Source organism: Echiichthys vipera (genome assembly GCF_963691815.1).
Source record: "Echiichthys vipera genome assembly, chromosome: 16".
NCBI classification, from domain to species: Eukaryota; Metazoa; Chordata; class Actinopteri; order Perciformes; family Trachinidae; genus Echiichthys; species Echiichthys vipera.
Window position 1 is genome coordinate 11,012,793 of NC_139841.1, and position 16,080 is coordinate 11,028,872.

The following is a 16,080-nucleotide window of genomic DNA, read 5'->3' on the forward strand; positions in this document are numbered from 1 at the left end:
TTAATCCTTAGATCCTCGATTCAGATAAAGAGTAGCAGCACAGTTGGGATGACCTCTTCCAGCACAGTTAAACATGTACCATGCCTCATAAGAAAAGGAATAGCAGAGATCACAGTTGTAGAATCACGGTATATATAGAGACATGATAATAATATACCACCAAGTACTTCAAGGTAGAAGTGTGCAAGGTACTAGAAATACTGAATGAGATTTGCAATTCACAGCCACACACTAGGATATCGACACTACAAAGTATGATCGACTACTGTGGGTCAAGTTGGACATCAAAGCTGAAGTGGTTGACAAGGGTGAGATGTAAAGGTTTGGTAAATGATTAATGGCATACAACAAAGAGTATGCAATTCTGTTCTAATAACATTATTTAAGTCCTATAGATACATTATTTAAGCCCTTTAGATGAATAGGACACTGATGCATTTCTAGTTTTAGCTGGGAAATTACATGTATTGTATCAAAGTAAATGAAGACTGATATAACGGGCACCAGCCTGCACTTCTTGTCAAACAAAAGCAAGGTGATCAAAGAGGTTATTTGCTACGAATTCTCTGAATTCCAGATGATTGCATTCCTTAGCGCCGTGGAGTTTAGTTTCATTTGCATAACCTCTCATTGAAATTCAGACTAGAGATATTCTAGCCCCAAAGGAACTGTCTGGTCAAGGTTTCTCAGTGAAAAGGTTCTCTCTTGAGGGATTTGATCTGCCGTGGGTGTATGCAAAACTGTCCCCTCAGGGACTGCCTGTAGGGACCTGGATTTCCCCGCGATTACTTAAACCCTATGGCTAATTACCTTTTCAGATGAAAACATACGCCTCCTCATTAATTCAACACACCACAATCTATCATAATTACTGTCGAATAAGTTGTTGTTATCACTGTAATTTAAATTAGTGGGTGCCTCAAAAGATTTTTCATGCACATGTGTGCATTTAGTAAAGTAAAAGGAATTGGGGGGGAAAACAACAGCACCCAATGTAACCTTTTCCTAGTTACTAAAGCATTTTCAATGTGCCTTTTTAGGAGCATCAACTCTAAATATTTACTCATAAAAGCTAAACATACGTATATTTAGAAATCAGATATATGATATGAGTGATTTGTTACAATCTGAACCAGTAAAATTATTTCTAGTGTTTTATAGTATATATAAAAACATACCGTATATTATTGAAAAGCTGAATCCATTTATATGAGAATGGGTATTCTGAACAGTTTAGATGAGAATAGCATTGGATTTAAAAAGGTGACTAACAAAAACTTTTATAGTACTTTCTCTGTATTATTATTAATTGTATTAAGACTTTAGCAGCTGCATTTAAATTATCATTAAAGATAAGAACAATTGTTTCTTCAAATAAGTGAATAAGTGCTTTTTTGTCACGTGTGCTTTAAATTTTGGAGTATTACTCATAGACTGTAGAAAAGAAGTTGATGTAGCCGCCGTCAACCATTGGTTTGTGGACTACCTTTGTCTTCTGAAGCCATGAGTTTGGCATTTTAGCCATCGCCATCTTGTTTTTTGGAGCCACAAGTGACCATATTGGACCGTTGCTTACTAAATGAGCATCGTGAGGTATTGAAGAAGACTTGAAACATGTGATTGAAGGCCATACATTTATTTGGAAAATGTCCACTGAGGTAAGGATTTTAAGTGAGGAGTACGGTGATTTTTTCATTGACTTCTATACAATCAGACTTATTTTTTCTAAACCAGTTGAGTTACCCCCTGCACTTCCGCATTGGCTTTACTTTTCAGGCCTGGAGATTTCCACTTGGTATAAATATGTATTATATAAAAGAACAGTCAGAAATACAGATACAATGCATCTCCCTATACCTGTTAATATATCCTCCTTTGCTTTCTATCTTCCTCTCCAATGAAATAAGCTACCTTCCACTCAATCAATATTGCCGCCTCACTGCATGCTGTATGCCTTTTCACTACTGCAAGAGACCGTTAAGCAGGTGAGAAGTAACATTTTTCACCAAGCGATGGTTAAATCAAATGGACATTTCACGCATTTAATTCAGAAACAGAGTGTGTTGATTTGAAAAGCTGGAGCTGTGGTGAACAATTTTTTTATTTTTTAAAGTTATGGTAAAAAAAAAGAATGTTCCTGACCTTGACTCAACTTTTCAAACAGTCACACAGGGGTAAAAAATCTGCCGAGAGCCAAGAGAGTAAGTAAGAAAATTATTGAACAGTGAAGGCCACATACTGTGCTGAGATGCTTTGCGTTGTTTGTCTGCATCAGTAAATATCTAGCTTTGTTAAAAGACCATCTGTGTCCGAATGCTCTTGAGCCAGTGTGTGGTGAGGCAGGATGAGAAGCAGATAGGGAGAAGGTCTGCACTTCTGGCTGCTGCCCAGCCGCCTTAGACATGTCTTATTAGTCAGGTCTTTAAAAGTGCCTTCCTGCCTTCCCAGGCACACTCCTCCCCAATATCCCTGATTAAAGTGCAAGTGACGCTCCCAGTGTAGAGCCAAGTTGGCCACACAGCGTTTATGTTGGGTCATGCTCATTACTCAGACACACTGACAGTGCTGCTGTGACTGGAAACAGCACATAATGCAAGACATCGCCCGCCAAGAGATTTGGGAACTTTGAATTCAATATAGGACAGCAGAAGCGAAACTACAAATTGTTCTCCTTTCACACATCCTGTCATTCTGCCTTCTTAATATGCATATGGGCCACCAATGGGTGCAGGAGATTTACTGTATAACTGGAGTTGGATGCGATTGAAATGTGTTTGTTAAGCCATGAAATAACATTAGCGAGCCCTGACTTTGATCATTTGCATGTATATACTGTAGATAACTGAAGATTTAAGCTGCACAAGTTACCTGCTATAGACTTATAACTTATATTACACCACCCAGATTTAATGTCAGCGATGTCAACTGATAAATAAAAAAAATGCAATAAACATTTAATTTTTATGAAGGTTAATCTTGTCTCATTATCATGCTCAATATGTGCTATTGCTGTAGAACAAAGGGGTGTACTTTGGGTCCCCTGGTGTGGGGGGAATTAAATATATGAATCTATATTTATTTTACTCTAAGAGGGAAGAGAAGGTGAATAACGTTTTATCCTCAAGCTGTACCTGCAGGTAATAATACCCAGGGCAGCCTGTAGGTAGCCTGAATGGTAAAACCCAGGGCATCAAAATACAGAAAGTCTCTTGCTGCTGCTAGTTAAGCTGGTTGCTGTGAGTACTCATTTAGAAGAAGATGAATCTACAATGATAATAAATTGGTCACCATTTGGTAAAAAATGTGCTAATTATTTTTTAAAAGTAAACTGAATAACTTTGATATTCAAATATATCTGTTGGCCTGACAAAACAACCTATTTAAGGATGTCACCTTATTTTTTCACAGTTTTCTGACATTGTATAAACTTTGTCAATATGGACATGCTATCGGTCAGATTCTCAGCAATTCAGTGGTTCAGTTTATTTTACAGAAAATATGAGAACCAAAGCAAGATTAATTCAGATTTACCAGAGTGGTATACGAAATTGACAAGAAAAAATGGCGACTCTCAACCTGGTAAACTGCAACGATAATATTCATTAGTTGCAGCACTAATCTGTACTGAAAGAAATAAGCAAACATGAGGATTAGAAACTAACCAAAACATCAGCGAGCGAATGCTGTTAAACCACAAGCTTTCTGTCTCATTTTCATTGTTCCACAGATTCTATGCCCCCACCTTCATTAGTTGCCGTAATTGTGTGGTGTGCTGGGTGTGTTTGAAGGCAAACCAGGCTGAGGAACGTGTTGAGCATTGAGTAACATTTCACGGCCCATTTGCTGCGGTCTGCGGATGCTCCTCTACTGTACGTACCGTAGAGTGGGAGGAGGTTGTGATGAGTCAACGATGGGCACTCATCGGTGCGTGAAGGGGGCCTCGATCCTGTTCTTTCCTTCTATGTCTATCCCCAGTTTTCTCTCTCCCTTTTGCTGCCTTTAACCAGCTTTCTTAATGGAGTTTTGTATGTATTTTATTATTTGTGTGTGTGTGTGTGTGTGTGTGTGTGTGTGTGTATGTGTGTGTGTGTTGTGCCAGAGACCTGTAATCAAGAGTCAGTGCACATAAAGGGACCTCCAGTCATTAAGGAATTAGTGGGAGGCTAACGGCTTGTTTAGAGAATCAATTAGTTTAAAATGTGGACATGTGGGCTCATTTTCACACACAGCTCTACCAGGGAAAGTCAAGATTGTACATTCTGCCTCGGAAGTTAACTGACCCTTTATAGCTCTACGACTATTGTACAGTCCTGGGAGGCCTCTTTAATTCCAGTCAATGGACACTGGTCTTAAAGACATAGTAAATCAGCAGTTCAAGCATCTGTAGCTTCTCTAATGTGATATATTTCTGAGTGAAATGAAATATGTGGGCAGGGTATAATTTCAGGAAAGATTTTATCACTAGAGCACTCGATTCAATTGCTTCCAAGTGGGCGTTATTTGAGTCACTGGGGAATTACAGCGATTCCTCCACTCAAATGTACATGACTGTTTCCGTCGTATCAGGAAAGAGTTGACAAGAGTTGGAATAGGAATCAATTCCAGCTACTTCCTCTGCACTAACAGCATTTTTGGAAATGCTACACACTTATGAAGGCGGGAAGTCTTCCTCTCAGGATGCACTGTCTGAAAACAAACTGATGATGTTTAGCTTCACACCCCCTCAGACACGTCCATGCACACTGCTCTGCTGCAAACTTGACTGGTGGGCTCTGTGTCATTGATGCCCACCTAGCAACATCTGTGCTGTCTACCCCTGCATGCTAGAGCGACATACTTTTGGAAAACAACACTCACTCGTACACATGTACACACACACACACACACACACATGCAAACAAACCGCATGCGGTCTCATGTATGCACACACGTCATCACAGTTTGCAGAGGACACATGATTATGGTTGTTTCGGATAATGGAGGGTTTTTGGAGTTAATGTGTAGGTTTATGATTCAACACATTCACGTAGTAACATTAACCATTGGGAGACGGTTGCATGGCCCCCTGTAGACCTGTAAATACATATGTAAATGTACTGTATATGCATATTTATACACCTTGCATATGTACTATTTACACTATACTATGCATACAGACCAGCTCATATTGTCCCTATACTATCAATAGCCACAAAAACATTTTTTAAAGAAAATGAATGAGACATTTCTCTGACTGAATTGAAGTGAACTTATTTTGGTTTAAATATTTTCTTTCAGAAAAAGGTGTTTTTGATTTGGACATGGATGGAAGGCAAGCAGAACAATGCCTTAGCATCACATTTTCACTTGACAAGTTTACCCCATAGTGAAATCAGAATCAGAATCAGAAATACTTTAATAATCTTAGGGGGAAATTGTTTCTCAAACATATTCTGCTCGTCAAATGTGATATTCAGGAACTGGTGTCGGCTCCATATTGTGGTTGCTGCCCACCACAGCTCCCATTTTCAGTAAGAGTTTATGGTTATCTTGTACTGTATTTTTTTATATCTCCGTTGTGTTTCTGCAAGCTGCTGGAAATTCAATTCCTTTGCGGGAGTCATCCCAAAGGGATCAGTAAAGAGAAGTCTAAGTCTAAGGCTGTCAGTCACCTATCAAAACATTAAGTGGGAGATTTGGGGCGGAGAGGATCGGCCACCTTCCTATTAATGACTGTGTTTGCAGAAGTGCTCAGCATGACTGTCCTAAGTACTGTCCAATTCATGTAAATTTAGAAGACTAAGCTTTTCTCACCTCGCTCATAAAGCAGTGCCAATGCTTGGCAATCAGTGTTGCCAATATTTCCATTGCAGTTGTAGTTTTAAGTTAACTGTACTGCGTGTTAAGTGCATTGCAAGCTACTCATTGACCACACTATTTTAATCACAGAATGAAAATAATGAATAAATAAAATTAATTATGATAAATTAATTAATTTAGATGTAGAACAGGAGCGGCCAGCCGCCACTGACCTACCACTACTAGGTTTAACTTACCAATGTAATGACTTTGGAGTCATATGAATCCATATAACATTAATAATCTGTACCATTACTTTCTGATCACAATCACATTCTATTAACAATTATTATACATGGAATTTATTACTAATTGTGATTACTTAATTAAGCAATATGCAAGTAAAAGTGAAGGCAAGATGATAATGGCAATGGAAATTATGATCTAGTGGGTGGCAAACGTATGAAAAAAACAAAGCCCATAGCTCTGTGGCAGCTGAGATTTATCCTCATTGGCAGTACTTTGTACAGCAACACAGCACTGTGGGACATGAATATACTGAAACAGTTTCAACAGTATAAACCACTGGGCCTTTACATCAAATATGCATCACATCCTGCTTTAAATATAGATGGACTTATAAGAGTTATATACTTCTATAAAGAAGACTAGAGGGATGAGAACGAGACGAAGCGTAATTAGACAGTCCCCCCCCCCCCCCCCCCCATTACTCAGTCATGGTTTGCTTCAATAATTCCCAAATATGAATAGTGAGCCTTAAAATTGTTACCAGCCATGACAGTGGTATTGTTTTCACCGTGTGCGTGTGTGTGTGTGTGTGTCATCGTGGCAAAATGGGTCCTAGAGACACCTACTTAGCCGAAACTAACACAGAGGTGGTTTTGACTATTTTGTGGGCAGATTTTGTCACTGCGACACAGTGAAAGATTCAGTTATGAAACTTGATAGTTGTGCAGTATAGACCAAAATGAAGGTTGAGTTCCAAAATGGATGTGTCCCAACCAAGGGGTCTGGATCCCCCCACCGGCCCAATAACATATATGTTGGTAATACTGTGTGATATCCACAGATGCTGATACAAAAGAACTCAAAATTATTTAATAACTAGTAATTCTCAATTTAATTCCCAACTCTACAGACTGAAAAAGGCTGAACATTAATGAGAGTATAAGGAAAGTAACAGCCTAAACAACATTTTAGTGGTATTCTGTTGCACCTCCTCTTCAAGTTATGCTTATGTGTGCCACAATATGGTGACTTGAGGGGATCAAAGTGTTTGGCTGGGAGAGCGGCAGACTTTTGAACCGTAATGCTCCTAAAGCCCAGGGAGGCATTAGCATTGTCTGCCTGTGGCACAGTTACTGTCTCCTTAGATGCTCATAAAAGCAGGAATGCTAAAAAGGAACACAACTTAAGGGGTACTGGAATACTGTAAAAAAAAAATGAATTTATGGGATTTGGGTCTTTCTTTAAGAGACTCCTCTAACAAATAAGAGCTGCTGTGAGGAAGTGATGTTAAAACACCCACAGATGGAAGAAGGAAATGTTTTGCAATTCTCTGATCAGGTTTTTTAGTGTTTCTGGTTATAAGGCAGACCAAGTGTGTGTGCACAATGGTAGACGCAGAGATGTCACTAAATCGAATAATATTATAAGAAGATGCTGTATGATAACAGTCCTCTAGAATAGCACCTTTTAAAATTTTATTGAATACAAAACATCACACAGCTGATATTTAACATTGAATAAATAATGAAAATAATCAAAAGTAGCAAAAGTCCATCAGATAAAAGTCCTGTTAAGAAAACATTTCAAAGATAACACAGATCTGATTGGCTCAGCCCATTTGCAGTTCCTTCCACTTGGCCCTACTCTTTCGTTTTGCATGCCATCAATTAGGGTAGGGTTCCATTTCTTTTGTGAATTCGGGGGTTGTCGCCACTTCCCAGTCGAGGGCACTCCAGAACTAGGGGTAGTAGTAGATTGGGCCTGTATCTCCTTGGGCAGGTTGTTTCAAATCGTTGGAGACAAGATGGCCCCAAGGTCACCCTAGTGTGTTCAGGCATATGGTGATAAAGATCCAAGAAGAGGCAGGGTGCCATTCATTGTCATTTGAAGCACAATCAGGTACCTGTGACAGAGATCCAAATATGCAAAAATGTATCTGGCGGTGTAGCATGGGGAGTTGAGAGGGTTTGTTTTTCTGTGTGCAAATGTCTTCTGACAGATAGAGGTTGCAGTATACAACATGGCATACAGGAAAGCTCTCATACACATGACGCACACGATAAGCAACAGAATAGCTTTGGGTGTGAGCCACTCTCCTATGGAGATGCCATGCCACAGGGTAGAGCTACATTGAGCATTGCTCCCTGCTCATATTGGGTCCAAAGTTCAGACAATCGCTGTTGACCTTTAAGTGAACACTTGCAACTGTTCTGCTGTGTGTAGCATAACCCACTGTTAATGCATCAAAAGATGGACAAAACAATAAAACGTTTTGGGGCAACTAAACGCTTACTGTAACGGTCCTTTTAATTCAATTCAATTTTATTTATAGTGCCAAATCATAACAAATGTTATCTCAAGACATTTTTTTATAGAGTAGGTCTAGACCACACAAATGTAGAATTTACAGAAACCCAACAATTTCTCCAGCTGAACAGCAACAATAGTAACAGCAACAGTGGTGAAACCCTTCCCTTCCACAGGCAGAAACGTTGAACAGACGCAGCTCTATGGTGGATGGCTCTCTGCCTTGACCAGACTAACAGACTAAAAATAGTCATGGCAGGGAATATACTAGAATCATATGAATAGTAAAAACAATGGCAGGTTAAGGTAATAGAAATACGAATAACAATAATTACGGTGGTGGGTATGGTTGAAGGATATGAATAGCAAAAATAGCTGTAATACTACTAGAAATACAACTTATAATAGTATGGCACAAATTGTTAGAAATAATAACAGTAATGATAATATAAATTATAAGCATAATGAAAATAGTAGTAGCGGGATGCTTCAAGCAGGACCACAGCAGCAGGCACCACCACACTCCTGCAAGATGAGAAAGCACAAGGACTCCGGGGAAGAAGTTAACTTAGTAACTTGCAATCATGACATTAATGATACAAGCTTAGAGTGACATGAAAGTCCCCCAGCAGACTAGGCCTCTAACTGCATAACTAAGGCCTGGGGCAGCCCTAACTATGACCGAAGCCAATCGATTCTAATAGAGATAAACTCAGTACTAAAGCTATCATTATATATCCACATGAATAATAAAATCTCCTACAATGATAATGATATTAAATTCAAGTTTAGACTTGATTGAAACTCTGAGAATTCAGATAAAAATTGAGTACAGCTCAGGAGCACAGTACACTTTAACAATTATAACTGGCTGTATTGTTTTCCAGCTTGGGTGTGAAAGACTAAGAATGCGGCTTTCAAATTAGTTAGAAATTAGTTTCAGTTTAGGGTTGAACAAAAGACTTCGATGTGCTCTTCTCAGAAGAAGGATAACATCCAGTGCCTTCTTCTGTCTGAAATACCTAATCATACATGAAATACAAATTTTGCAAATGCCTGTATGCTTTCCTGCTTCGTGGTGCATAATGACATGGTCATATGCTTTCCTTTTCCACTTTACTATACCCTGTGCTCCACCTTGCGGTAAGCGCAGCGCTTACTGTGAAAAACACAGATATGGGACTTTAGATATTGCAAAGTGAAGACACCATATCAAGCAATCATTCCCATGTAAACATGACAACCAGTGGAAAATGAACCAATTTGTCAAGCATCAGTGAATGCTATACTAGACCTCCACATAGTGACAACATTGTTGGGCACACATTCAGAGCTTAATATGTAAATTATGTGCTCAGTGCTAAACAAGCCTGAAAGCTACAGATTGAGTGTGTGAGCCAGGCTCATAGCAGCTTATCAGTACAAAATAGAAATAATAGAAAAAAGATTGCCCAAACATAGACATGCCTGATTGATGATCACGGGAATGTTCAAATCAGTTCTAGTGCATAGATATCAGTGAAGGGGTAACCCATTCTCACTCCTAACCCATCACAACACACATGGTCGCTTGATCCCTCAAGCCCAATTCAGACCAAAGGTTTGCAACAAGTCGAGTTTAAACTTGCAACTCCTTGCAACGCTATGAATCCTGCCCTTTCAGACCGAGCAGACGAGGGGAGACGGTGTATCATCTTCTGTTCTAACCTCCCACTTTTCAGGATTTCTTTCATAGCTGGATATAATTTGTAGCATTATAAAATATAAATGAGGACAGAGATAGTGAGATACTTGCTACAGCTGCATTTCTAGTTGTGATGAAATGGCGAAAATACTGCTTTATTATTATTATTATGGCCAGCGCTCCCTCTTCTTATTCATTGTATTGCTCGTTTGTTTAGCCTCCGAATGATTGATGGGCTGTTGAAACAGAGGATGTGTTATGTTCTAAAACCAGCTGCTTGCTATTTAACAAGCTGAATCGCTGGCGACAACATCAGCCAGCTAGATTCGCAAAGGAGACTACAGTAACAATGTTTTACCTACCACTTATGAAGAAACCACCTGTTGAATGCAATTCAGCCAAAGTGTACACAACTCCCATGATTAAGGTTTTCATTTTGGAAAGAGTGACCAGAAATAAAATGATGACTGTTATCGTCATATATCGTCATTTTCCCATGTGAAATATTGCAATTTACATGCAGTCTGTTTTTCATATGGAAAGTAAAAAGCATTAATCTGGCGGAGAGAGCATAAAATTTGTCTATAAAAGGTCAGAAGAGCCTAGATTAGTATCTAAGTGGATAGTAATGAACAGATAACAAATAAAGAAGGATTTTCACTTTGTGTAAAACAGCAGTAATTTCCCCACAGTGTTTCACCTTAGATATGCCTCAACATCACGCATTCCCACTTAGACCATGTTATTTGTAGAACGTAATAAAAATAAAAGTAAGTGTGTATGTTGTGTTTTTTTAGTCTGAACAGACGTTATCTTTTAAATGTTCTGTCTCCACAGTCAACAGACTATTCAATTTGAAGAATTAATAATGCCTAATGCTGAGAGACACAAAGAGAGGCTGATTATTTAAGAGCTAGTAGCTGTACTTTGCAACTACATGGATGGCCAGTGAATATCAATAACACCTTTTTGTTCACGGAAACAGACACAAAGAGTGTTTTGCGTCAGTGACTTTGTCCGACAGGTCTAGTCAGGCTGCCTGATATTCATGCATCTGCTGCACTAAATGTTAAAACAATATTGGTGCATGTAAAACCGATACATAAACAAAACAAATACAACAAACAATACAACAACAAATATAAAAGCAATCTTATCTTTCACTGTAGCATTTTCTGTCTCGTTCTCTCCTTTCTCCCTTCTTCAGACATCCATGTACAAATACACATTCACGCACTTTGCACAAGGCCAGATTTATGCCCTTACAATTTGATAGAATCCACTCAAACGGTTAGGACTTAATGTTGGTTAATTAATTAATTAGACCTTGGCACAGGGCTGCGAGCAGAGCTGAGGTGGACGGGAGATGAGGTGGTGGTGGTGGTGTGATGGTCGTGGCGGCATCAGGGCTGGTGAAGGGTTTAAACTGAAAGGGGAATGAGGGGAGTAATCCACTGAGTGCCTATAATGTAATGAGTCAGCCGTGCTTAATGGAGTGCATTTGAGGAGGAGGGAGGTATGAAATGAAGAAAGGTGGTGGTTCTGGAGGTGTGTAGATGGAGCTGAAAATAAAAGGCTGCATTGAAGGACTAAAAGTTGGAACTTTCACTCTTCCTACCTACCTTATCTCCAGGCCATCCACACATGATCTCAGTAGCTAGCTTTATATGAATACATGACTTTGTTGAATTGTAATAGTGCATTGCATCATGGAAGTGTGTTACAGGAAAGCTTGAGGCTACAAACAACACTATTTTTAATTTAATCTAAATCAGAATTTGTGTTATGTTCAGAGTGGTTTTATCTTAGTCCTGTGGTTCAGGATAATTCCTGAATTGCCAGGATGCGTTAGCCGAAACTGTTTTCCATTTGACTTTGAAATCTGTGCTTGCTCACAAACACACACTGTTCCCCCTACCCAGCCAGCATATATCTGCATTTCATTGACACAGTCGGCCCTCTTAAGTTGCCTCAAATAGGATTTCCTCACTCAGAAGGCCGTTATATGATACATTCAGTAAATGCTCAACATTTTAGGGGGTTAATTTGTCTCTCTTATTTCTAAATCCACTCTGTTGACTCGACTCCTCCTGCTTTGCTTCTCTGGGACATAATTTAGAGCAGGGGTAGCCAACCCTGCTCCCGGAGAGCTACTGCCCTGCTGTGTAGGTTTCTCCCTACTCCAGTAGCGAACTGCGGGGTCTGGCACTGGGCCTTCAGCGTCGCAAATTCATAATGGTTTTAAAAAGAATAAGATTTGAACAGCTCTAACACGATGCACAACCACCACCGTCCAATCCATAAATACAATCCCCCCCCCCGCCCATCTACGCACACGCCCACACACACACACACACACACACACGTTAAAACAATACCACTGTGATGGCTAGTAAAAATTTTAAGGCACACTATTCATATTTGGGAAAGCAAACCACGACAGAGTAATGGGGGAAAACTCGCCAGAAACACATTTCATCAAACTCCATTAATATCCAATAATCCAAAAGCCGTTGGATATCTTTCTCAACACATGCAAAATATATCAAAATTCATGTCATACTTTTGGGTACAGTTGGCCTAAATTAGCAAAGGGTTTTAATAACCAGGTGTGAGGTACCATGGCAATGCTTAATACTAAATTAACACACAGCTCCGGATTTGATGAAGTCATAACCATTGAGTTAGGAGAGAGCTGTAACCTTCTTTTTCTGCCTGCAGACAACAACAACTAAATCTGATTAGATAACTGTATTTTAACAGTTTTAGGACACCGACACTGCCATTTCTGAAGCAAACTTGATAGAAAATCAAATAAAAATAAAAATATTATTAATTGAAACATGTTAAATATGTCATTTAAAATGCTGATATGTGGGGCCTGCTCTTAAGTATTACAAGTCCCTAAGGGTTCCCCTCTGCCCAACTCTAACGCACCTGTATCTTATAATCTGCTCATTATCATTAAAATCAGGTGTGGTGGAGCAATGAGAAACCTAAAACATGCAGGGCAGTTGCTCTCCAAAAGCAGCGTTGGCTATCCCTGATTTAGAGTTTAGTTGGGCTCAGTATTAAAGTATAATTTGTTTCCCTTCACTTCCAGTCAGTTCACCAAATTAAACAGAACTTGTAGTAGCAATAATGGTGGCTAGTTCTTCGGGTTTCCAGGCTTTGCATCACTTTATCTGGGATTTTTGTCGCTTAATATTTTCTTATGCACTATTTATTCAATGAAAACTGTCCGTCTGTTAACATTGATTACCAGACCAGTGTAGGATGTGTTGTTTTTGAGCTTTTTGAATACCATTTTTAAATGTTTTGGAGAAGAATAAATGAGATTAGAGGGAGAGTTTATGCTGAAGGTCCTTTATTATAAAAAATAACATTTCCATGTCTTCTTGCATGGGGTTGACAGCACATAATTAGAGAGAATTAAAAGTCTTGGCCCTCAAACCAAACTACCTCCATTCATTCAAGTAGGAAAATATCTTTTTGTAAATTGGGTGACTTGATTTTTTTTTTTTTTTAAAGAAGTGAATCTCTATAGAAAATAACTTTTTTTTTTAAAGATCACTGGTTATGGTTAAAAATGAAACATCAAGAATGCATGAAAACTGGTGCAGTTGTGACACCTGCTCTGCCTGCCTCCAACGCCTCCACAAGAGTCAGGGGTTGTATTATTCATGTCTTCCGTGTTGGTGTCATATCTATAGCTCCTGCTGTTGTGTTGTGTGTTTCTTGTCGCCTGTGTGTACAGACCTGATAATCTGTTGCACTGCCAGGCTACTGTGTTTAATCCAGGTCAGCTGCCATTTTACCCTGCTATTTTCACGGCCCGTTAGAAATCTCTTAATTGGCCTCCTTTTTTAAAGCAAATGAGTGTGCAAGATTTAAAGTCAGGGAGACAAGAGTGTCACGAGAGTCTCATCTGTTTGTTTGGCACTACGTTAAGGTTTGAGGAGGGAACACAAGACCAGAGACATAGCCAGATGTGACGAGTGCTCCTGGCTTTGACACAAGCGACATGGCACTGGAGAGAGAGTACATGCCTTATTTGCTCCAACTCTTGTACAGCTCTTTGTTGTGATCGTATGGAGCATGATTTGTGTGCCCTTCATACATGCATATCTTCTCAGCTTCTTGTTCAGTCACAGTGTGTGTTATAGCAGAAGTCATGGGTAGGAAGAGTGCAGTGAAATGCTTCTTACATCTGTAAATGCGGTTGTCGCAAATGCTTTGCAGCACACATTTTGGAGGGTCTTTGCAGCAAAATGGGTTCTGGAAAGCTGCAGGCTCAGGTGGTCACCATGTGAGGATGATTACATTAGGACAGCAGTTAACTGCCAAACTAACTGTGCTGTAGGCTTGAAGTCACACAGGCACAATGAAATGTTGTGTGACAAATTAACTGCATAGGGAAATATTAAACATTGTTTCAAAGTATGTCATATTTATTTAAAAAGAAAACAGCTGTGGCTGTTGTAGCTGCAGTTTACCCAGGGCTAGTTTTTTTATTTTTAAAGAAATTCTGTCATTTTTTATATGAAGTTTACTAAGATCACAAATAAATGGAACTACGCTCTACCAAACAAATGGTCTTAAAAATAAGTATATGAGTACTTTTTATTTGGACTATTCATTATATATTTCTGGATGATTATAGGACATTTCTGGCAAGATGTGTTGCATTTCAGCTTTTCCTTTATCCTTTAAATGTCAAAAATCTGATGAAAAGCATCAGGTATTAAACATTCAATTATCTACTAATTGGGACACTTCTGATTTCAAAAATATGTAATTTTCACTACACAAGCATGACTCATTTTGTAGTTTAAGTACTGACTTTTTGAGCTTTGCTCATTGCAAGATGACATTCATCCCTGTATATTATTGATCAGCATCCTTTTGTAGAAGGGAACAGAAACTTTTGGGTATGTGAGGACATGAATATATCTTTTCAAACAATCTGCTTTTGGTATATCATATGGACAGAGTTGGCTAAGGGTTTGTATGGCTAATAGTTTTCTCTCTCTGTCCCCTTTTGTGCTCTGTTCTCCTTCCTTTATTTCCTTCACTCTTGTCCACTACCCCTGTCTCTTCCTCTGTGCTCTCTGTCTGTCTAAACAGGTCCCCCACCAGTTGGGCGCACTGACCTTCTACCGCTACGAACAGCCTATTGTAGACTACTGCCAGGCCCATCAACCCCTACGGCTCAACATGGGCTACGAGGGACCACCACAGGGCCTTGAGGGCCTGGAAGACCTTGGGCCGTGCGATAGGGGCACTATACAGACAGTGGCGCTGCCTGCCGTGCCCTCTGTTGCCAGCATAGGCGCCCCTGTGCCAGGGCCCCGCTCTCCTCCACCACCCCTCAGACCACCGACTGAAGGTCCCAGCGGCGGTCCTTTCCCCCCCGTCGAACGCACCGGCACACTCAAATTTGGACGCTAGCAAGCCGAGTGTTGTTGTTAGAAGTGGGGCGAGGGCCTGTGATTCACCGTGACTTTATAATAAAGGGGCAGGCGTGCTGGTTATTCAGTGGGGCCTTGTTTTTGCAACATGAGTATGTGAACTAGAGGACAACTTTTTCTAATTCTGCCTGGAGGGATTTGGCTTCTGAAACACACAGTCTCACTTACAGTATATACAGAAGAGGGTGAGACATCCTTGCAGACAATTTTCATTTAGTTTTTCAAATCACCTCAAATAAAACTTGTAAGAATCAAATCATGGGAGGTAATCCAGTATATAACAAAAAAGTATTATGTTGTTTCCAAATTTGGTTTTTGCCATATCCCATCATGGGGCACCTGTTCACATCCATTCACAGTCCACATGCACACACCACAGTCAGGAGTTAAAGGGAAAGTGCAATAAACGCAAGTTCTCATTCACAAAAAGAAAGAGCAGTTAAATTAAACATAAAGGAGATGGAGTCGGACATAATGTGAAGAGTGAGGATTCTGACTGTTTTTAAAATATCCAGTCTGTAGTTGTAGGAAAATTAATATAATTTCATAGAAATTAGTCACTCTCAGACTATTTCATAGAATTTCTATTCC

General features: G+C 39.5%; 1 protein-coding gene across 1 annotated transcript in view; it reads left to right on the plus strand.

The window, feature by feature from the left end:
- The window catches only part of LOC310958953 (leucine-rich repeat transmembrane neuronal protein 4), a gene marked incomplete at both ends in the record, with an annotated part of 106,596 nt that extends 91,127 nt beyond the window's left edge, over window positions 1-15,469 (plus strand). The window contains one exon of the mRNA XM_083930116.1: window positions 15,146-15,469. Within this exon, the coding sequence (XP_083786242.1) occupies window positions 15,146-15,469 (324 nt within the window). The remainder of the gene's footprint in view (window positions 1-15,145) is intronic.
- Window positions 15,470-16,080: the final 611 nt, after the last annotated feature.